The 24,213-nt window shown below is 38.8% G+C and overlaps 1 protein-coding gene across 8 annotated transcripts in view; it reads right to left on the reverse strand.

The window, feature by feature from the left end:
- The window catches only part of PFKP (phosphofructokinase, platelet), a 47,442-nt gene extending 42,477 nt beyond the window's left edge, over positions 1-4,965 (reverse strand). For 5 of the 8 annotated variants that reach the window (XM_074157416.1, XM_074157413.1, XM_074157409.1 and 2 more), the window contains exon 1: positions 4,517-4,734. In XM_074157416.1, the coding sequence (XP_074013517.1) occupies positions 4,517-4,601 (85 nt within the window). In that variant the 5' untranslated portion in view covers positions 4,602-4,734. Of the gene's footprint in view, positions 1-4,516 lie in introns of all 8 variants that reach the window. The other 3 variants (XM_074157415.1, XM_074157414.1, XM_074157411.1) reach the window with 3 other exon arrangements.
- Positions 4,966-24,213: the final 19,248 nt, after the last annotated feature.

Below are 24,213 nucleotides of genomic sequence, written 5' to 3' on the forward strand. Positions count from 1 at the left end.
TTAAAAAAATATCTTAAGGAACTAGTTTCAACTGTAGAATCCACTAATTATAGAATCAGTTCCTCCAAAATATTAAATGCATTAAAAGTTAAACTCATTCATTAATAATTACGTTCCTTAATTTTACACAATTATATCATAATATTATATATGTGGACACATATATATGTATTTTATATGCGTGACTATACACACACGCTATTATTTTCTGGAAAGATGCCTTTTTGGAGGGATAGAATTCAAAAATTTCTTGGGACTACCTTCAAATTATGTGTTAATAAATAAACTATGTAATTTGAAAGACATAAAAGGAACATGGGTTGTTTTGGTTTACAGTGGGGTACGGGGGGGTGGGGGGGGCACGACAGGGGCGCGCAGGTATTTATTTATTTTATTTTGCTTGTTCAGTGGCAAAATTTCTTCTTCCATCATATGCTACCAGGACAAGATCAGTACATCTGCACTACCATATTACATACGTCTTCTGATGTTCCTCAGAAGCCTGTAATGCTTCCGAGGAACATCACAAGTATGTAGATCTTTGCTTCCACAGTCATGGTCTGTAGTATTCCAAAACTCTCAAATCCAAGAGACTATAGGGTTCCTTTTAGCTATTTCAAAGATCAATATTTGCTCAAGGCATGGAAGTTTTTTTGTTTGTACACTGGAAGAAGATATTTTGCCACTGAAAAGTACCAGGACAAGAGTAATAAATCTACACTACTGAATTAAATATGCCTTGAAATGTTGAGAAGCCTGCAACAGTCAAACGTAGAGATATGTAGATCTTTACTTCATCAGTCATGGTCTATGATATTCCAGACCATTACCATGTAATTCCTAAATCCCTTACTTATGCTGTCTTCCACAACACTAAAGTCAAAAGTTTATCTCAAAAATAATGTCATCACATTCAAAGACAATAATCTTGAGCCAGTAAATTGGGCAACAGCTTGAAGTGCCCACAAACACATCATTCCCGAACAGTACACAATCGCCTTCTGTCAGAAGCTTTCAGATGACGTTGATCCTGCTGTTGAGCATATCTATCGTGGCCCAAGAATAGGCAGTCTCATTGGAGGCTGGATGAAGATAAGTGACCTACGGCAGCCAAAATGGTCTGTGGCAGCCACTGGCAACCAGTGTAAAATATAACCAGTGTACTTCACAACCTGAAGCAGACTATGGCCAGAGAGTCCCACAAAATGAAGACAGAAGCATGACTTAAAACCCAGTTATTAATCCACCTTTCTGAGCTGCAACCACTAAAACTTAGAAATAGTCCAGAAACTGAGCTAACTCATAAATCTTGAGAATCAATTGTCAAAACTTCTTTTGCCTCTGAACTTGTGATTATGGTGGAAAGTACTTGTTTTAGTTAACAATTTAAGAGCTGGTTAGCTAAAGTGATGGACTGCTAAGTTTAGTACTTACATACATTAAGCGCACAAAATACAATTCTCTTCTCCTGTGAAATAAATCACTGATTAACTCCACCAAACAAAAGAATATACCTGTGTTTAAAATATGGTGACTAGATCGTAATAGTTCCAGTATGACATTTACACTTTCTATAGTCTTTAATATTGCAGAGTTAGTAAAAAGGAAAAACAGGAAAAAAAACCTTGCAAAGAAATACTACAATTGTGGGGAATTTAAAACTTAATATGTCCTATAAATAGAAAGGCTTGTGTAATTTACATGCTACTTCTAAATTGTTAAAAAGTACAATAAGAGCAAAGGCACTTTTAAAATCATTTCAAGCATATTTTGTTTTGGCTAAGATTTACAAATCAAGTCATCTATTGATATGAAGATTACATGTTTACTGCAACACTAATGGGTGCTCCTTCCACTCAATTTCCTGTGAGTTTAGTTTGCATTACAGATATTCTGAAGATTTCTAATGTTCCAAGCAAACAAAAAAACAGCAGACTGGAACTCTTTTTTTTAAATATATATATATACGTATTTATATAAGTACTTTTTTGGCCCACTTCAGAGTTAATAGTTTTGCCTCACCCACAGTTTGTTTGCACATATATTTTCAACCAGCTCTGCAGTAAGAGCAGCATATTTCCTTCTGCTTATACTTCACAACTTCACTTCTCTTGCATATTTGTCCTACAGAAGGCAAATGACCTTGACAGGGCATGACTCATTCTGTCCCTTGTTTAACTCCTAAGCCAGCACACCAACAGACCTGAGGTTGCATATTTTACACATCTATAATGTTACCAAGACAGTATAGGGTTATGAACCTCAACTGCATTGTGTAATTCAGTTGAAACGATCAGTTCTAAAACGTTGGTTTGTTGTGGTTTTTTTTTTCCCTTGTTCTTCTAAGTTAGGACAATACTGCCTACAAAACAACTTGGAAGGCATCCAGTTTACTTTGTTTGGTCTTCGTGACAACCTCACTCCTCAGACAGCAACTTTCACAAGCTGTTACTTTTCACCCCTCCATGTAAACAGGCTGCAGTTGCAGTCTGACAGATAATGAAGTCTAAATGTTACCCGTGGATTCTGCAAGTCTTTTAAATGCTTTCATTCACACAGTGGCAAGAGCAGATCAATACTTTATAAAAAGAGATACATCTGCTGTTGCATTATATAATGTCCAGCCACACGGAAGCAGGCAGCAGGGCTCAGCCTCTTGCTGAACACACTGCTGCTGCTGCTTGAGGCAATGCCCTGTCACACTTTAAAATTAAAATGGCGATTTGGTGACCAGACCATTGAAACAGAGATGCCTAGATTCACAGTCCCTCCTAGGATCATTCAGCAGTGGGATTTATGACACAGACCAAACTGTGGATAAGGGCTGAACAAGTGTAACCCAAGCGAGAGGCAAAAGAGAAGCCATTTACTGGCATCAACTTGCATTTTCTCCGAAACCACAACATTTTCCTCTCCGATTGGTATCAAATCCCTCCCACCCCTGATTAGAAAGCGTTTCAGATAATCCCAGGTAAACCCCGGGGCTCCCCGTTATTCCAGCGGGCAGAGGGAGAGAGGGAGGGAGGATGCTTCTCCCGGCTCGGATGACGCAAAGAGGCGGAATCTGCAGCGACTCGCAGCGGATCACGTACACAGCGGCGGCGGGAGGGAGCGCGGAGACACCGGTCCACGCACGCTGCCACTCCACGGAGAGCCAGGGGAGGAGGGAGAGGCGGCCGCCTGCACCCCCTCGCCCCCCGGGACGGAACGTCCTAGTCGCGAGTCCCCATGTAAAAAGCTGGGGAAAATGGTCATTAAACCACCGAGCCCGCACAACAACTAAAGAGGGGCATTTTTTTCCCCTCGCTCTCTATTCCCTTCACAAACGCGAATGGGTGCCGTTTCTTCTTTAAGTGAAAGGACTTTAGAGACACTCTAAATAAAAATAAAATAATTTAAGTAAAGGAGGTAGAAAGCAATCACCAGTAAACAACTCTCCGGGCAAAAGCAGAGCAAGGGTCCACTCAAACAGCATGGAGCATTGCACATTTGAAATCTTAATTAACTGAAGCTTCCAACTATTAATATATATGAAATTTTCTGGTAGAAAAGGGGAAATGATCACAATAGACTTAGTCATGAAGTCATGTTTTCATGCACTTTCAAGTCTCATCTCTTTTCTTCCCTCTTAAAAGTCTATAGCTCTTTTGTTCATCCTGTCCTGTAGCCAGGACTCCCTCTACACTGAAGAGATTTAGGAGGTGAAACACGTTTCCAACATACTCATACGGAGCTAGACAGTAAACTACCATGTGAGCTTTCTAAATCATGGGTAGGAACACAGAAGTATTCCTGGTGCCAAAATGAAGTGAAAAGCAGATGAAGCGAGGGCTGGCAGAGCCCCAGCAGTACAGGCAGCCTCCCACCCGCTGTGCAAGGCAACACGACCTCCTCCCCCTCTCACAGCAGCCATCCACTCTCCCTCCTCACTCTCCTCTCCCCACCATCTCCCGAGCAGTGAAGACATTTTGGTGGTAAAAAGTTACTGGAGCGTTTCTATCCTCTTCCCTGCCAAGACAAGCTCGGAGGAAATGTGACGAGAAAGGGAGGGAGGATGAGGGTATGTTCGCAGCTTAGGCGCCCGGGCCTCGCAAAAATTATCTTTTAAATGATTACAGTAAGAGAAATAGCTCGAAGGCCAGCACAGGAAGAGGAACCCGAGAATCACGGCGATCTGGTGTGGCCCGCTCCCAGACGCCCTCTCTCTCTCCACTACCATGTGCCCCTCACCGGCGCGGCTTCCCGCAGCCACCCCCGGGGCAGCCCATGCTTCCTACTACACCCACCGGCTCCTTCCCCAGCCTCCCGCATGGGCGCCCTGCCCGCCTGGGAGGCCCTTCGCGCTCCTGCCTCCCTCATACCATCCCCTGAGGGGCTCCTCACCCTTTCCGCTGCCCCCATTTCCCACCGCGCCCGCAGTTTCCTACACAGGCACACACACACACGCTCCCTCATCTGCCTCTCCTTCCTCTCCTTCTCCCCACACGCTCCCGGAGGGAACAGCGTGAGCAGTTACCTTGGGCATCGCCGCCGCTGGTCAGCACCCCGATGGCCTTCCCGGTGCCCGACAGGTTCTCGAAGAACTTGGGTTGGTGATCCATGGCGCTGCGGGGGTGGCACCGGCAGGCGAGACGGAGCGAGGTGCCTGAGGGAGCCCCTGGCCGCGGGGCTCTGCCCTACTACCCGAGGTACACGCTCCGCTGGATCGAGTATTTGGCCTCAGCGGAAAAAAGAACCCGGAAAAAAAAAAAAAAAAAAAAAGAAAAAAAACCCAAAAAGCAGTGTAGGCGTGTTTTTACAGACAGATATATTTCTATAGAAAAAAAAAATGAGGGGAGGGGGCGGCTGTGTGAAAAACTCCGGGAAAAACGCCTCAAAAAAAGCAGCGAGGAGAGAGCGGAGGAGAGATGCAGCTCTCACATCGCAGCCAACCGCCCGCCGCGCCCCCCGCCGCCGCTTCCTCTCCCCGCTCCCGCTGACAGGGCTACGCGGCGCCACCCGGCACCGCCTTCCAACGCCCCTTCACGAGCGGCGGCTGACGGGCGGGCCGAGGGGCCAATCAGAAGCCGAGCTGCCGCCTCGAGCGGCGGCCGTTGCGGCGGGGGGGGCGGGGCGGTTACGCTCGGAGGCAGTTGGCAGGTGGGGTGGGGGAGGTGGTGCGAGGCGGCGCGAGGCTGAGGGGGCGGGCGGCCCCTTTGGCGCCCTTCCCCCGGCGGCGCCTGAGGCGGGGGCGATGTGGGGAACATGGCGGGCGTCTCCGGTGGAAAGCAACAGAGCGGGGAGGGAGTTCTGCCGGGCAGAGTTAACTCATCCTCTCTGCGGTAGTGGCGGAGTAGCACCGCGTGTGGAGCTGTGGGTGCCCTGGGTATCCCTTTCCGTGGGAGCTCTCCGGTGCCCGGAGCCTTGCTGGGGCTGCGGCAGGGTCCCGTGTTGTGGGGCTGGTCTCTCCGGGGTTAGTCGGAGTGTGCCTTGCGCTGATCGGGGGTGTCTGGCCCGGCCGTCCCGAGTGAGCCCCGCTGCAGGCCCGGCGGGCGGCTGGGGGTGTGCGGGTGGGAGCGCCCACCCGCCTCTGCCAGAGGCTGGAGAGGGGAATCTGTCTCCAGCATGCGAGTGGCTCACCACCCGATTCTTGGAAGGCGGCTTGGCCTGCCCTCTCACGCTTAGCTGTAGCTGAAAAGACTGAAGTGAGAGAGGAATGCAGCACCCGCTGTGAGTGCAGAATAAACAGAGAGTTACTTCTGCAGGGTTTGGGTCACAGAGACTGGTCCACGTCTACCTTGTCAGACAGGGAAACCCAAAGGCCTAGAGCTCAGTTCGCTGTCCTTTTGCCTCTCATCCCTTCTCGGGTGTGTCTTGCTGCTGTGACATCCCAAAACCATAGCAGATGTTCAGGTGCAGGTAGAAAAAGGAAGTTACTTCCTGTAAGTATTTACAGCTTAGAGACAAAGGTTAAGTCTAAGGGAGCAACAGAGGTAAAGCAGTTGATTACTCTAGGTAGGAATTCCAGTCTTTCTGCTTTCCCTTTTGTTCTGTTGCACACTTAAACTCCCTGTATTTTAACACCACATTGGATTACAACAGAATAATTCTTTTGATAAAGCAATGTATATAGTCACAGTAACAGCTTAAGTCCCTGATTTTCTTAATTTAAGCAAATAGAGCTCTATAATCCCGTATACAGTTCTTTGTGATACTTAGCATAAGTAAAAGTACTTGCAGAATCAAGGGCTAAGTTACTTACCCAAAATTATAAAGCAAGTCTGGGAGAGTCAGGAACAGCAGCAAAATGCTGACTCAAGTTTTATATTTTAATTGCTGTAATAATTATTGTTTTTATTCAACATCTTCATCACGTCTTAGACTTAACTCACATTGTAAAAATACATGTGCTCATCCTGTCAACTTTCACACAGACACATGCAGAAGTACAGTCATTTGAGTAGTTCAGTCAAAATTACTCATAGATAAATGTTTGAAGAAACCATACCTGCAAATAGATAGCTATACCTGGTATGTGGGCAGCTCACGTTTGCAGATCTACTCAGAGGCTAAAATGAGCATGTGATTTGACAGTAGAAAAGACACATTGCCAAACAGTTTGCATACCATGAACAGCAGTGATTCTACAGGGAATTTACTATATTATTTCCTGAATCTGAAGAGAGGTCTGAATCATCGATTATAACACAGGTGAACTTTTGTTATAGAGATATATAAACCGCCGTAAAGTCCCACTCTATTCAAAGGGTTCTGCTTTGAATTGGAATCACATTACTTTCTTGGAGAGTAGCTCTGCAAAAGTTAAATTAAGGCCTTTGAGTGATTCGGGGCTTGATCCAAAGCCTGTAAAATTGGTAGGAAGGTCTTTGGCTTATACAGGCTATTATGACTACTTGAAGATCATGGAGCAATGATACTTTGTCATCTGAGCAATGCATGGAGGAACTTTTGCATTGATTTGGTTTGGCGCAGATACTCAGCCATGCTTTAGAATTGGCTTACTTTGTTTTATTCACTGTATCTAAAGCATTCATGTTTTATATGAAAATAGACTTGTCCCTCTTGCTTCCAAATACAGCCTTGATGCTAAGGAGGTATTATTTCTGAAAGTATGTTTTCTCCAATTGCCTTAAGATACACAATGAATTTACAAGTGATGTATACAACTCCCTCCCCCCCCCCCCCCCCCGGTGTAACTGGGAAGCTACCTATGATTTCACTGTTTTCATCATTTATTAGAACTACTCATTATTCTTCAGCAAAGCTCTCAGGAAAGAATTGCATTTTGTCTGTGTCAAGTCATTAAAGTTGTGGTTGGAGGAGAGGAAAGGATGTGGAACTGTTTGTTCCTGAGGCTGTCTTGATATACTTAAATATCTTCCAGCAATACAATTGCCTATAATCTTGAAATGAGTGATTCTTGGCTTAAGTATTGAAGATTGTTGGGGAAAAGAGTCTTATTTAACCTTGTGGGATATAGTTGCAATGCAGCTAGGTACACATGTATAAATCATACTGACACTAAGAGAATAGGCTCTTTTGAGTTATGCAAACTGATAAAGAAACTGCATATCTGAATAAAACCTCAGCAAGTAATTTGCACGCTTCATTAGGCACTGTAATTGTCCTCTTACTGTAATACTAAATAGAATCAGTTTACTTTGGACAGGAAGAGATCAGTGGGGTTTGATTCTTCCTTGATACTGACCATTACAGATGCTCTCCTGCATCTTTTTCCCATTGCCTCTTTGTTCCCTGTGCCATCTAGATCTGCCCATCTTTAAACCTTATCACTACCTAAAAAATTGACCCTTTAAAAATACTTTGGATTCCTACCCACCTCAACTTTCTATGCCAGTATCATTACACATGCTGTCTTTGAACTATAAAACAGTTCATATCATGGATGTAATATCACAGATGCATCCAGTACTTCATTTGACGCAACATCTTCCATTGAACTAAGTTAAACTAGGAAGAACATGTCCAAAAAGAACGAGACAATTGCATGAATAACAGAGCTGAATGAATGGATTTCCAGCCAACTGAAACTATTTTCTACAGCTAGACCTTTCTTTCCTGTATGGATTCTCTGGCATCTAGTGGTAAGTGAGCCCACACTTCAAGTTTGTCTGAGGCACTTTTAGGAGCTGTCTCTTCTGCCCAGCTGTCGTTTTTTCATGAGACTTATGAATCATAAGGACTGCATATTCAAATTTTTAATATTATTGAAAAACAGACAGGAAACAGATAATGAGATGGAAGGAGTTACAGAAATCCCAGCATTTTAAAATGAAACAGGCTAGTCATGGAATGCAAAGATTAGCATAAAAAGAAGGAAAGAGGACATAATCGAGAGATCATCTCTGGGCAGATGGTGACAGTGATTTCTTTGAGAGAACTAACTGCATTCTTCCATCAATACTACAATATTCCCTGACCTTACGAGTTGCATATAAGCTCTTAGATTGCTTAGTCTCTTTCCTATTTGTTTTCACCCTTCAACTGTGTTGTTCTAACAGTATAAACTCTGTAGTACAGGGTCTGGATTCTATGGGGGACTTTTTTCATTTCTCTCTTGCATAATGATGGTCCTAGGAACACTAATGTACACAGGGCTTTCTTTATGCTAGAAATATAGGGTGTAAATGAGAGGAAACCTAGAACTAGTATGAGATGAGATATAGGAAAATATCCAAGAGATATGAAGAAGGGACTTGCTATTAGGGTTGGATGCGGAAGGAGAGGAGATGAGGGCAATGGAAAGCTAACACAGATTTGAGATGGGGACATGATTGTATCCAGAATAGGTAAGTCTTTTAATAAATATTCAAACAAGATTTTCTAACGGATTTTTCTTGTTCTTATCTCTAGCTGGTACTGATTTTGTTAAGGAGAGACCAGCAGTTAAGACAGCCTTGGAGAGGAATTTAACTTAAAACTCTGACCAATACAGACATTATGGAAAAGGTAATAAAAATATTAATCTGTTACTTCCCAGTAGTCGTATAAAATGCATCGAAATATTTTTTAACTGTAAAGATAGATAATATTCTGAGTCGCTGTAATATCAGCCTTTAAAAGAGAGGGAGCGTATCACTGGTCTATGAATATGTCCATTTTATACAGGGGCAAAAATACTTAGTAGCGTACTATAGAAGTGTAAACTATTTAAACTGTCCAAGTCAGCACGAGAAGTAGGAAAGGGAAAATATGTCAAATATAAAGGATTTTTTATTATATTCAGTGAGGGATGATAGTGTACAATGTCACTGTGTTCATCATGAAAGAAAATCACTTACTAAACATCAGCTACAACTTTTTCTTGAATGTCAAATGGCTGTTGCTTTGAATTTGCTGTACCTGACTCTTCAATTGAGAGTTTAGGTACTCATCTAAGGCATTAATGAAATTCCCACTAAAATCAAATGGCAAGACTTTTTAATGGTACTTGAATGAGGCCATGTATAAGAGAAAAGCACAAATCTAACCTCTAAGTTTACTTCACTATAATTGTTCTTTATTTAAAAAAGAAAAAAAGACAATGATTGAGCAGTATTTTTCTAGAAGTTATTTCCTCCGCAAAGTTTTTGTTTATCTCAGAATCTAAATGTAAATAATGATTAAGCAGTAGCACATTAATTCCTGGCAAAATTATTTTGACTGGAAATATTGTTATCTAACTTCAAAACCAAGAAGTATTGTTCAGCTCTTACTATCTTTGAAGCCTCCATTTTTTTATGGAAAATGTTCTATAAATAGTTATGTGGAAAAAGTGTCAGTGTGCTCTTTAGGCTTGATAATAATTTCTTCCATGGTAAATTCAGGTATCTTTTCTTAAATGATGTGTACTAAAATTTCTAATTTGTGCTCTGCAGGTTCATTATGTGGCATGGCATAGTTTTTTATTCCTCCTGCTGCCAGCTGCTAAATTCACTGTTCTGTGCCACCATCAAACAAATATTATTAAGATGCTATGTATTTCTAGGTTATCTAAATTTCAAACTTTGATTCTTGAAAAAAATAATTCCTAAGCCACTAAAATGCATCTTTCTGTTTTTTGACATGACCTGGAGTCCACTTCGTAATTTAAAAGTATGTTTTTCTTGTTTTATTGGGTAGAAAAATTCATGACTGAGCGAAGCACCACCCAAAAATATTGCAGATCAAAGAGGATTTGTGTTATTGTGAAAGATACTTTGTATCAGATACACGAGGTTTGGAATAATTGAGCCATGCTAGTCATACATATATGATAATTGCTCAGAGGTTTAAAAAATTCAGAAACAGGAAAAAGCTGCCTAAGATACTTCATTAAAAGGAAGCATTGCGCTAATTAAATTATTAATGAATCATACAATTGACTAAGTTATTTCTCCTGGTTTGAGGGAGAAAAATATGTAAGCCTTTCATTCTCACCTAGAAAATTTCCACAGTGAGCCATCGTTTGGCGCCACAGGATAATTTGTAAGCTTGCTGTACTATGAGCCACAAAAGGTATATGTCTGTTTGGGAAATGGGTAGGGCCATGTATACATGTTCATAGTCTGTGTTAAAAGGATGGAGACTAATCATGGTATTCTCAGAATGTGGTACTTCTGCAGCTTTCTCTTAAGTAGTACAAATAATCTCAAAGTTTTGAGGAGAGTTCTTACTATTTATGGGATGTGAATTACATGGTTGTTTATTTTAGTGCTCAATATGAAAGTATGAACAATAACCTTAGAACGTTCTCTAGAAAGGAGAACTTCTTTCTTATAGATGAGTGCCCTAGCTACTTGATTATTAGATGATATTATCCTTTGCACAGTACTTCTGGATTAGTGAATCCTCGAAACAGCTTCAGCAGGAGAGTTGGGTTGCCCTCATCCAGAAAAATGTCTTCCTGACTGATAGGGCAAATTGCGGAGTGAGGCTTCAATGGGAGAGAGGCAAAACTGATCTTGGGAGCGTCACTTTCTGGTCATATGCAGTAATTGTTAGGCTATATTATATAAAAGGTGATCACTGTGGAGTTCTACATGGAGGTCACTTCTGTTGAAGAGTGGATGATATTAAGGAGTTCTCTGAAGATTTGTTATATCATATCCCTCAGCACAGTTTGGTTGGAATAATGCTTTGTCTTTCATTTCCGAAAAGACACAGATACAGAACACATCAACTAAGTGCTTCTGTGGATTGGGGCCAAATGGACAATTTGGCCTGAAGCTGTCTCTGATTTCTTCCCTCAGCAGAACTGATGGAAATAACTGCAAGGGAAAAAATTCTGAAAGAACAATGAGAGATAAAGAAAAATTCATAAGATTTGTGTAACTTAGGGTTGCTTAAGGAAAGAGTAACCTCTTCCCCTATTTTATGACCTTGGGGATCATTTTTATGTCAAAAACAACCAAAAACCACAGAAATGTTTTTCTACTTAAAATTATGTACCCTTAATTATACTTCAAGAAATGATACTATTACTAATGATCTATTCTAATATAATTCAATTAGTTTGGTAAGTGTAACTTTATTTCTTAATGTAAGCTCTGATGTTCTACAAACATCACAACGGTTGTTCCCTTCCACAAAGACTTGAATTATGTAATCCAGAATTAACATGACAGTATAATTAAGTCAATATAAATGTAGTTACACAGTTACTGATAAGATGAATTAAAAATGCAGTCCCCCCAAATATTTGTAAATGTAGCATTTCCCCCAAATGTACAGAAGTTCCCATGATACTGGAGATTTCTAGTTTATCTAAAATTAAACTAGTTGAAACTGTGGTTTACGATTTGCAATATTTATGTTTTATAATACATGAAAATTAAACAAGGGAACTTGTTCTCTGTTATATTGTAAATACTCAACTTCCTAATTATTGTATTTTTTGCATAATATATGGTATTTATATTAATTTTATTAGTACTGATAAACAATGGATTTGATATATTTTTCTCACGTACTTCTTTTCCCTTTGAAGATAGATTTTGCTCTTTACAATAGAGGTTGTGCATGTTTTCTTCTCTTCAGTTTTGTGGCTTGCCTGACAATGGAAGCTCCAGCAAGGTTTGAAATAATGTAGGTGGCTGTGGAGACTTCAGGCAGCCATTAGCATAGAGTACTCAGACAGACAGAATGATATATGACTGCACCTCTTATTGTAGCTGTTATGACCCTAGTCCTTCAAAGGCTCTTGTTATTCAGTGTGGTGTCTTACTATTGGATTGAAAGAGGATTCAGTATTCAAAATGCCTGAACCTAATGTAAACATTAATTTGGGGGATTGTGAGGTGAGGGAAGAGCATAACTGGTCAAAATGGAATGTATTCCAGAGTGTACAGGCCAACTTTGTCTCTTCCACAAACTATCTGAGGGTTACAGTGCTACATAATTGTCTTTTTGGAGGACTGAAGAGACTAGAAAAGCAATTTCGGTAGTAAAGCAGATAGTGGGGTCATCATTAGAGCTTGTGTGTTAACAGCCAGCAGTTTCTGAGAGAGATTACAAGTACTTAGAGAAAGTAATAAAGTTAGGTATTTGGTCTGAATAATTTGCACTTCAAGATGCAGTTTTTACCTTTGTGGTTTTTTTTTTGTTGTATTATTCTGTTATAGTGTCATGAATAATATATGACAGCACAGATTGTTTCTTCAAGAGGACAGATTTATTTTTACTTAGGCTGTTTCCTGGTCAGTCAATACCTCTTATTTCCTAGCATGTGCTTGTTCTCTCACTCTTTCTCCTCCCCACTCCAGCCTTCCTTTTCTTACTTTGATTTATTTTTCTAGCATCTATTTTCCTTTGCTCCTCCTTGCTGTTACTACTTGCAACTTCCTTCCCATCTCTTTCTTCCTTTCTTCTTACCACCGAAGACAGAAAGAATATCAGGAGTTTTTTCACACCTGTTGATAGTTTTAGTATATAGTTAACAGGTAGAAATTTCATATCCTTGCTTCTAAATATTTTTTATGACACTGATTTGAGACCCTAAGTGATGATGAAAAATATAGAATGTTTCCGTTTGTGGAAAAAAAAAATAGCCTTTAATGGCTAGCAGAGTCATTTTCATATGCAAGAAGTCAGTCTGGATACTTTATGCAACCTGCTCTGTTCTCTTCCTGTGAGGGGAACTAATAATGTCTTCGCATTTCTCCTTGTCTGTGAAATTTAAATAGTTAGCAGAGATGTATTTAATATTGATTTCTTGTAAAAATGCATTTGTATGCATCCTTTGTTCAGAGTGACATGAGAAAAAGTCTTATCTCACATTCTGTAGCACAACCCCCTCCCTCCCAACCAATCTCAAACAAAAAACACATTGCATACAACAGAACCTACAGTTAAGAAATACTTTGACAGGCATAGCTGAGATGTTAAGTAGTATGTTTAAACTATGGAACAGAGCTGAGGAAAAAAAACCCCAGATTATTTTTAATTTTATTTACAGAATTAATAATGTTGTAAACTTAAAGAGTGTGTACTAGTGCTAAGAACTTATTATAGAATCATAGAATGGTTCAGATTGGAAGGGACCTTAAAGATCATCAAGTTCCAACCCCCCTGCCATGGGCAGGGACACCTCCCACTAGACCAGGTTGCTCTAAGAGCCATCCAGCCTGGCCTTGAACACCTCCAGGGATGGGGCATCCACAACTTCTGTGGGCAACCTGTACCAGTGCCTCACGTCCCTCACAGTTAAGAATATTAAACATCTGACTTCGTTTTTTTCTGTACTTATCTTACAATTCCTTGGAATTTCTTAGAAATCTAATAAAGGAAAAATTGATTTATTTGATTGTTTATGCAAGTGACCAAAGTCCCTTTATGATATGTTTGAGTAATACCATTAGGATCATTATGTAAAAATAATCAGTATATTGCAAATAAATTGAATGATGACTATTGAGATCAGATATAAGTGGAGCATGTTTAATGTTTAATGTTTACAGTCAGTTATCTTAGGCTCATAATTTCCCTTCCAGGAAAGCAGTGTTTCTTTGATGTTGAATGCCTCTGTTTGCTGCTGAGACTGCATGTCTCACATACAATGCCTTGTCATTAAAATGTGAATAGTATATATTAAATAGTTGGTTGTTGGTTTTTTTTAAAAAGTAAACAACTGCTGAAAGAACAGGCACAATAAAAGCAGCTCACTGGAGTCATTAAAAAGAAAACCCTTACTGCAAAGGAAAATGAATATTCTACATAGATGAAAAATTACCTCATTAATTAACATGTTAGTTTATCTGTCATGGTATTTACTCTTCATTATTGCTTTTGTGAGTTCAGAACTTGATCAAATTAAATTTTACTATCAAAACCAAAAGGGCAAGTTAGGCCCACAGTGCAGCTAGCTCAGTTTTGTGGCATGCTGGAATGGGTTCTAAAGGAGTACACAGGAGTAGGAGAGGTCAGTGGGAGTTTGGGAAATAATATGGGGTGTGCTAGAAGGGGATCAACTGAATTCCAGGGCAGGATGAGCCTCGCGAAGAGTGAGTAGTATTTTAGCTACTTCTGTGAAGTTATGGTCTAGATCTTCTAGTCTTCGTCCCCGATACACTTGTCCATAGCCGGTCTAATTTCTCCATGAGCCCAAGATCGGCTCCTGTGAACCTTCATTCCATTTTAGTGGCACAAGTGCTGCTCACCAAGCCCGAACCAGATGCCTGTGGGAAAGTGCTTCCTTTTTGCTAGGTGGCTGAGAGGGACAGGAATTCCCATCCCATTCCTGAAACAATTCTGCTGCAATGCCATTGTCCTTATCTTGGGATCCACAAGTCCTTGAGGATCACACATATACCATATAAATAAAGCAAGTGGCTGCCTTAGGAAACTCTGGTGCTTTCCAGTATGTAGGGCCAGACTGGGGTGGACTACTGAAAGTTAAATAAGCAGAACAGAGGACAAAATCAATCACATAAGGATAAGTAAGACAGGAACAAAGATGGCAGAGATAATGTCTGCAAGGGAAAACATTGTGATGCCTTCTTAACCTTCATATTGCCACCAATAAAAATAATTCACCAAAAATCACAAAAGAATGTGGACTGCTATGAGGAATACTCACTTTTCTTGCAACTTCTACCTTGGTATTTTTCAAGACCTGACTGGACAAAGCCCAGAATTCAGTCTTGACCCTGCTTTGAGCAGGAGATTGAATTTAGGTTTTGTGAGGTCTGTTTCAACCTAAATTATTCTATGATTCTATAATTCTAATTTTTACTCAATTTTGTAAATTACTAAGCGGATGAATGTGTGTGATAGCTTCTTAGTAGTATGGATTAGAAGGCAAGTATTCATGTATCTTTAAGTGCATTTACAAATAATTGGAAAGATAAAAGCTTTGATTACTTAAAAGTGTTCAGAAGCTATTGTTTTCTTCTTGTTTCCAAAGTTCATTGTATTCAAGTGCTACTATGAAGAAGTAGCTGTAAAAAACAGTGGTGCAGAAAATCCTTTCTAAAACAAGCAGAAAACTACTGCTCATAGTTGTGTTCTTCATGTTTCTTGTCATTTGTACTTTCCCTCTGAAAATAGTTTCCTTTTAGTGTTGTTTCACTGGATTTCAGTTTGTAGCTGTCACTGGACTCAATGCTTTCACAGAAAAATTTAAATAAAAATTTATTGTCAGAAGCAAATAAATAAAGTCCCTGGTCCTAAACACAAGATAATTAAGTACTGGTTTGTGTCTGTAAAAGTTGGAAACATGGTTGCAGTACTTACTTAACAGTAATGCCCAGTGCCATGGATCAGGTCCTGTGCCACAACCGTGTAGCACAGAGAAACCTCCTCTAGGACAACACAGAAGGAGGTTGCTCCCCTACCAGTGTCAGAGATTTGGGGTAGTGAAGCTCTGATTTGTTTTTTAATTTTTTCTGATTAGGGAAGATTGGCACAGGTCTCACAACATTGCTTTCACAAGTGTTATGGTACAGCCACCTTCAACTTTTTTTTTCCCCAGAGTATTGGAAAGTCCACGTGACTAAAAGTCCATGTGAGGATGCAGCAGTACTTTGGGGTATGGTATACCATCTTGCATGAAGGGAAGAATGTCAATTACAGGCTAAAACCATCTGAAGATTACTCACATGATTAGACTGCTGGCCAAGTTGCAGCTGCTCTGAAAATATTTTTGTTTTAAGAAAGTACCAGTGTCGTTTTAGAAACTTGGGATCCTGAGAGGGAACTCTTGCTGTGCAGCTGACAGGGTGAGTAGCATAAGTCAGTGCAAGATTGTGATTAATAAGCAAACAGGGAGAACTTCATAGTTTGAAGAGAGTCAGACCCAGTGGGATACCAAGATGTCCAGGGTAAAGAATCGTTAGAAGCATTGAGAGGCCAAAATAACTGAAATTGCAGTCATTTTCTTTGTAATTGTTAGGGCCAGAATTTCCCCGAAAGCTGTTGGCAAGAGGCCACAGTCTGTGCTACTGTAGATGACATGATCAAGTGATAGGATGTTGCTATAGAGTCAGGGCAGTAGTGAAAATGAAACTGAGGGTAACTTGTAGAGTAGGTCTGACAGTAGGCAGCCAATTCTGGTGCAGCGGTGCCTTACATGGTACCCTTCAGCAGCCGTCAGTTGGCAAACGCTTGGGCAAAGTGTAATAACTGTCCTTAACAGGAAAGACGTAAGTGGGTGTTGGAGGGAGAGACAGATGAGCATGTGTCCAGAGCAAGGATCACATTAAGAGGGCATATGAGGGGAGGGTGGAGAGATTTGTACTCTGTTCCTTTATAATGGAACTAATTCAGTTTTACAGCCATTCCAGCCTTGTAGTGAGTTGGCATGGTCATATTTGCAGCACAGACTCTGCTCTGGTCTGGGTTAGGTCTTCAAGTTAAACTTCATTTGCATGAGATAACAGACAGTTCCTTGGAAGTTATAAAATCTTTCTCATTTCCTTTTTCCCTGTGCCACTCATGATGGAAGTGCAGTTTCAATAAGACCATAGAAGTTTGAGGTAGAAATGGTTGGCTAGGCCACCTCTCTGATACCATACTACAAAATTATTTTCCATACTTTATTTTCTAGTAACTTAGTATTTCATTAACAAACATAACTGTTAAAACTGACTGATAGTAATCTTTCATCCCCACAGTTACTGTTACTTTGAGATGTGTGTGAATAGTAACAGTGTTGTTACCAGTGCTAAGTAACTAGTAACTGGGCTTTTAAAAAAATTATTTTTAAAGAAAGGCTGTTTTTATCAGTGACTTGAATATGTAAATTTAGGTTCTGTGTTACTGATACTTATTTCTTCTTGGATCTAAAGCTATAAAATCATTTATATTCATCTAAAAGATGCAGCTGTCTTCAGTCTTCATTACTGTTTCACTGAAAACTGCTTAAACATTCTAAGCATTGTTTCTAGTACACTTGGCCACCACTGTTCTGTAATTTTTGTGTCAGTGACCTGGACCATCATCCATGTTCTTGACCTTGTGGAATCACTCCAAGATAGGTTCATTTTCAAGTCACCGTGTTCATTTGTAGTGCTGATTGTATATTAAATGTGACAAGAAGTACACCACTTCCTTTATAAGATACAAATGTAAACATGGAAATAGGATAATAATACCACATTGTCAAGTTTTATTTGCTTTGTCTCCTGTGTTCCGATTGTGACTGCCTACTGTGTTCCAGTAATAATCCATGACATGCACATACATGTTATAAAATTTCTGTATACCACAGCTTTATGGTTTAAGAGAGGCATGAAATAGTTTCCAAATTAAATTTAAATTATTTTACCATTTTGATATTGTACTTAAAAATAAAAATTGCATTTCATTTTCTCTTTCAAGGAGTTGAGAGTTTAGGGAGAAAATTTCTTTGACCAGAAATCAAGAATTCAGATCTGAGGAGGTATCATATGACAGTTCAGTAAAAAATAAAGTGGCACAGTGTTTTGTTTTTGTGAATAATTCACATTTTGGAGCTAAGTGTGCTGATTCAAATAACAACAACATTCAACACAAACTTCTCCTTCTCTTCACATTCACAGTCTATATTTGAATTTTTAACCTATTAGAAATTTAGAGCAGGCTGTTGCTTATATTAAGAGTGTAAATTATTAGTATTTCCATTATTCATCTGTAATGTACAATATTCATTAAGGATGTTATCTCTATTATCTATATTGTTTCTTAAGAGACAGGAGTGATCCACAGAACAAAAACTTGGACAGTGGTTAATTATCAGGAGGATTATCTGAGCTAATACTTTCATTCTAGCCAACAACATTAACAGCTCCATGACAAAGGAAAGGGAAGTGTTATCTTTGTGATTTTAGCCTTATAGACATTGAGAGCCAGGTATCCTATTACCATGAGAGTTTCAAGGCTGAGTCCCCTAGAGGGGAAAGCTGGAGTTCCAGGTAAACTCAGTATTTCTGGTGAGACTGTCTTACAAACTCAGATCACTGCTGACAGAATTTTTTTCAAGACTCCATGCTGCAAGAAGAGCCTTACTTGGAAAAGGATTTGGCATCTAAGCTAGACTTTTCTAGGTTTTTCTAATATACAGTTGCAATATATGCAGGGAAAATGTATGTGAAGCAGGAGGAAAGAGGGAGTGAGAATATAAAAACACAACCACACAGAAAAGAGCTTTTACCATAAAGTAAAGCCTCTTTACTGCAGAACTGCCATTCAGTTTGCCAGAAAGAGTTGTCTATGAACAGTTTCCATTAGAAAGAAACTTATATTCCACACTAGCTACAGACAGTGGGGCTATTAACTTGTACTGAACTTGAGTGGTGTTTCAAGACGTTGCAATTTAATAATGTTGTAGTATCACAATGAGTGAAGTAGTAAAAGTAAATTGGAAGGAGCAACATGTTTTAGAATTGTCTCTGTTTTATATTATCTAAAGTAAACTAAACACTTTGTTTTAGGATGGTTGTGGCAATAAGGTTGTCACATGAAGAGTGTATTGTTAACAAAGTCCAATAAAACTATACAAAATTATCCCTTCATCAAAGCACTGTAGAGTTTTGATACGCAATGTGAAATGTGACTCATACAAGCTTAAGCTCCTTAAACTAAATGGCAGGCTTTCTGTTATGATCAGCAGATAAGGAGGGTTCTCTGGAGTATAATCAGAGCAACTGTTTTTTTCTTATTAGCTACAAATAGCTTCCCTAGCTTGTGACAGTCCTTGCTATACCAAGTTTTTTTTCTCTTGTGTGTATGTCTCAGAGCGAAGATCACATAAAATGGCAGTGCAGACCTGCTTTCTTCTGACACTGTGATTAGCTCAGAATTCTCATAACATTACATAGGTCTTTAAACTGAAAGCCATGCATTCTCATTACATTCTAGAAACTGACTCAATTCTTGTTTTCAGCTGTAAGTTCATGTTAAAAAGCGGATATACTACTGTTTTCCTCATGTCACCTAAACAGCTCAGTTGCTGTAGCCAGATAAAATCACCAGTAGGAAAACATCTCCCATTCCTGACTTTTCTTCATACTGTTCTTTCAAGTCCCTCTTGAGATGCCTCTGTGCAAATGGAACATTTGAAAACTTTGGACTAACTAGTGTATCTTTTGTTTGTTATACAGTAATAACATAAATGTCTCCATTTTCACTTGTGCCTGCTATTCTTGACATTCCTGTACGCCACCAGGCCCCTTTTTCCTGAGTAATAGCTGGGTCAAGGACAGCTACAAGCTCTTGGCATATTGGGTACACTAAAAATTACACACTGAATCCGAGTGACAAAGCCAATGATGTAATGTACTTCATTAAATTAATTAATTCAGGCTATAGGGAGGGTACCATTAGACTTTTAATGTTGTGTTGGTTATCTGATATAGAATGAGGAAGAATTTAGGATCAAATTGCATGGTGTGTTATTGGAAAAAGCCTACAAAAATAAGAATGAGGATATACAAATCTTCAGAGTCATTGTGGAGCGACACATATTGGAAAGAGTGACAGCTCTTTTGTCTCTTCCATAGGTTGGAATTGGAGGCTCATTAATCAATCTAATCTCAGTAAAAATGCTATGTAATACAACTCTGACTCAGTATTATCCCTTGAAATATGTTCTTTGCCTAAAAGATTGTGTTTACTATGTCTGAGGATCTACACGCTTCTTATATTTATCATGGCTACTAGGAATGAGATTTTATACAGATGCTTTTAAGGTGAAATTTTGAGTGTGAATACTAAACTGGTGCAAGAAACTATTCTTGAATTTTGCTATTACAAATTCCTCTTGGAAGATAAAATTAGGTTTGCTGGACTCAAATAGTTGTGATAGAAAACAATATTTTTAAGCTTGTGCATACTAGTGACTTCAAATAGAGAAAAAAGTAAATCTAGGCTATTCCAAAAGTGCTGTTACATAGTGTACACAGTCTGCTTGTTTTATTTATATTCTGAAATACTTTCATGTTTAAATACTTTGTAAAGATATGCTTAATAAGACAACGTATATATAATCCTGTATCTACAGCTTTCTGAGACAAAGTATAGGCTGTTTAACATTTTTTTCATGCTTTTATTTCTCTTCCTTTTAAAAATATTTCTTCCCCTACCTCCCCCTTTTTTTCCTCTGTACATGATTAGTGTTTTAGAAGATGCTGAATAACTTTTGTTTTCTTCCAAAGCATAAAACCCTTTAGCAATTCTGATGCTGTTTTTCGGGAAAAAAAATTAAAATAAACCAGTCATGACAGCGAGTTATGCACTGGCATTTTTTGACTCATTGCATTTTTGCTGTATAAAATCAGGATTGCTGTTAATATGCTCTTCACTTCCTAAGTGAATAACGAATACTGTTATCTCTAGCCTGAGTTTTTGTCATGTTATGGCCAAATGTTTTCAAGCTAGTTCAGGTATTTTTGTACTGCTTTGTGCTGTAGAGAGATGTCCTCAGAATGGTTCTTAATGGGGGCCCTTATACCTGCTAGTCCAACCTTCTTGTCACTATCTGGCTTACGCAGTGTATTGTGGCCATGGTTTGTGATTGTTTTCCTCCAGGTAGAAGATAGAGACTTTTAGTTTCATATATTGCTTTAACTTGCCCACATAGCTGAGAATACGCAGAAAAATATGTTCCTATGAAGAGAACGTAGGTTGTTTTATTCATTGAACATCTAAGTAGATTAGAAGTTACCAGCTTTTCCTGTAGGAATTAAAGTGTCTGTCTTTGGCTACTACTAGAAATACACAATATTACTGCTAGATGCTTAAAGATTTCCTAATCCTAATATATCTTCCTCTGTGGTAGGATATTGGGATGGATATTGTAAAAATTATTCATTCATCAAATGATTCATTAGTTGAGACTTTAAAGCCCAGTGCATTTCTTTGCTCCTTTATTTTTGCAAAGTTGTTTTTGTGTGCTTGTATTTTCTGCATTGAATATTTTAAATAGTTGATGTCCTTTCTAATCTGATTCAAATAGGTTATGTCTGTTGTTAAAATAAATACTTAGACAGATGTATTAGCAGAATAATCCTACCCTAACTCAATTTACAGATGTCTACATGTTAAAGAATAGAACAACACGTGTATATATATTTTAAACTATATTCAATGGAACACATTGGAAAGGTAAAGATAAGACAATTTAAAAAATGTTGTTAGTTTCTTTTCAGATATTTAATGCCGTCACTGTATATAGTGTACTTACAATGGCAATGTACCCTTTATGATGGAAAGGTTGGATCCACATCCAAATTACTGTAACAAATATCGATATCTGCTTTAGAATGTGGTAGATGCAAAAGCACTTCCTGAGTTCAAAGATGTGGGCATTTTGTTCATTATTTTAATTTATTATTTGTCTTAGTTTAATTTGTTCATTGAAGTTTGATTCTTGTATTGATTAGTGTGTGACTTCAAGGGCTTATTTTTTCTGCTGGAACACTGTCTGCATTCTCTTTGCACACTGATCTGTGACAGAGGTCTCAGCTGAGTGAACAGCTTCCAATTCAGGTGATGCATGAATAAGGCAGTGTAATGGATATGCCATGAAAGGTGATCAAAACGTCAAAACTGTGTTTGTTCTTAAACTTGGTGAAAAAGAAGTAGATCTAAAAGCGTTTGTATTGATTAGCTGGTTATCTTCATCTTATTTTGTAAAAAATAAGGTTTTTTTCCCAAGCCATTTTTGAAAGGACAGCTGAGGGGATCTTGGGGATTTGGGAAAGTCATATTAAAGTGAGGTGCTAGGCTGCCTGTGAAGATTTGAACCAGCTTTGAAAAGACAAAAAGGTTCAAGAATGGTAAGGAAATGAGACAGATATGGTATTACAAATATTTTTACTCTGTTCATCCTTGTGAAATCTAAATTAAGTATGAATATTAGAATCTTGCAAAATCTACTGATTTGTTTTAAATCTGTGTTTCTCTGAAGAGGCAGGTTGAAAACCAGTGCCTAGAAATCTGGAAGCACAGGAATAAGGCTTATCTCACTGCCAAAAGATGTTACAAAACACTGTTCATTCACAGAACCCCTCCTTTCTCTTCTTCAAAACTATCAGTTTCATAGATGTTATCTTCTTTTACAGCCTTTCCAATAATGAGTGAGCTGTTTGAGAAATGTGGCAGTATGCAGTGCTGGCAGTGTCTATTAGATACGATGTAAGCATTTAAAGGTGTCTCACTATTTAGGGTCTTGGCTATATCTTGGAGTGCAAAGATTTGTTTTGTTGTTTCCCTCATATATATAATTTACATCTGGATGATCAAACTGAAATTTCAGAATTCTTCATGAATGGTTTTGGAAGCCTGTCAGCATGGCATTGTGGAAGCATATCTTTTCACACATGAACGGCTAAGTAGCCTTGTATCTGCAGTGGCAAAAGTGCAGCAGTGCAAATATGTGGTATGAGATGTGCATTGGAAAAGCATTAGGCTGTCACAAGCTCATATTCCCATAACTTGATGAATGTACTGTGAAATCAAGTAGTGTAACTGATATGCTCACATTTTAGCCTGAACACAAGATTTGGAGAGCCATATCTGTGATATCTATTTTATGAAAAATGTATCCATTTTTATGTAAAACAAATAAACACAAACATATTTATGTGCTCCTTTGCATCCTTTTTATTAGGGCTACAGTTATCACAGTAGTTTAGAAAAAATATCTTGACAAAAATAAGTTAAGCAATTTATAGTTTTAAATAGGAACTATGTGTATACTACTTCCTTTAATTTTTAGAAAAATAGCGTAATGTATCTTGACGTGATAGTAGATCCTCAAAGTATTTGATGGAAACTGACTTTGCTAGTGTGTTGTTCTTCTCTTGAAGGAGTGGTTTTCGATTCTTTGAAGTATCTCTCTGGATTGTGCATGGATCTCTTGCCAAGTGCAGTGTTCATTTGACTGTGAAGAAAAGATTATTAGAAAGTGTTTATTAGCAAAAAGTGAATTGAGAACAAGCATGTAATAATTTATTCAAAAGAAGTTTAAGAAAAAATGAAGCATAATTTTAGGACGCTTAGTTAAAATGTTCTTTCATATATAAAATTATTGCTTTTCCAGGTGAAATAGATACCACCCATGTGATGTAAAGTGTTTCTAAGAAGGCCTAGACTGCTATGGGTTTTGGTGCTGAATTAAAATTAAAAGTTTTTTAAAAGCTTGTGATGATAGCACCTTGAAATGGATGTGGGCCAAAGGATTTTGTGTGAATGAAAATCCATGGTGCTGTGATGTAGCACAATCCTGCAGGTTTGTACAGCTTTGATCAGCAGTGGGACTGCTCGTATAAGAAGCTCTTCTGTATCTTTAAAATTCATTAAAGTGAGCTGGAAGTAAAGAAACAGCCTACTTACCCTGGCCACAAATTTATCCATTTTCTTGAAGCAGTCTTTCACTATAGATTCATGGATAATGTTAAGTCTGGACTTCAGCTGTTATTTTAATGGAAAAGAAAAGGAACCGTTAGTTTGAACAGTGAGAAATAAATGGAAGTTCAACACGACTCAGTAAAACAGTGCCCTCTGACAGGCATGGTCATGACTGAGAGGATGGTAATGTTTCCATCATATGCAAGCCTGCTGAATGTGTCAATGTTAGAGGTAGTGTAACACACACTTGCTATGTCTAAAAAGAGATCAGGAAATGAATATATCAAAGAAGCTTCATCCGCTGTAAATAGTTCTTAAGCAGACCCCAACTGAATGAACTATTTGCACATATGTTTAAGTAGTTTACTCAGCTGAAATAGGTTGAATGCAGATCAAAATGTTTTCCTG

This window comes from Numenius arquata, chromosome 12 (genome assembly GCF_964106895.1).
Source record: "Numenius arquata chromosome 12, bNumArq3.hap1.1, whole genome shotgun sequence".
Classification (NCBI taxonomy): Eukaryota; Metazoa; Chordata; class Aves; order Charadriiformes; family Scolopacidae; genus Numenius; species Numenius arquata.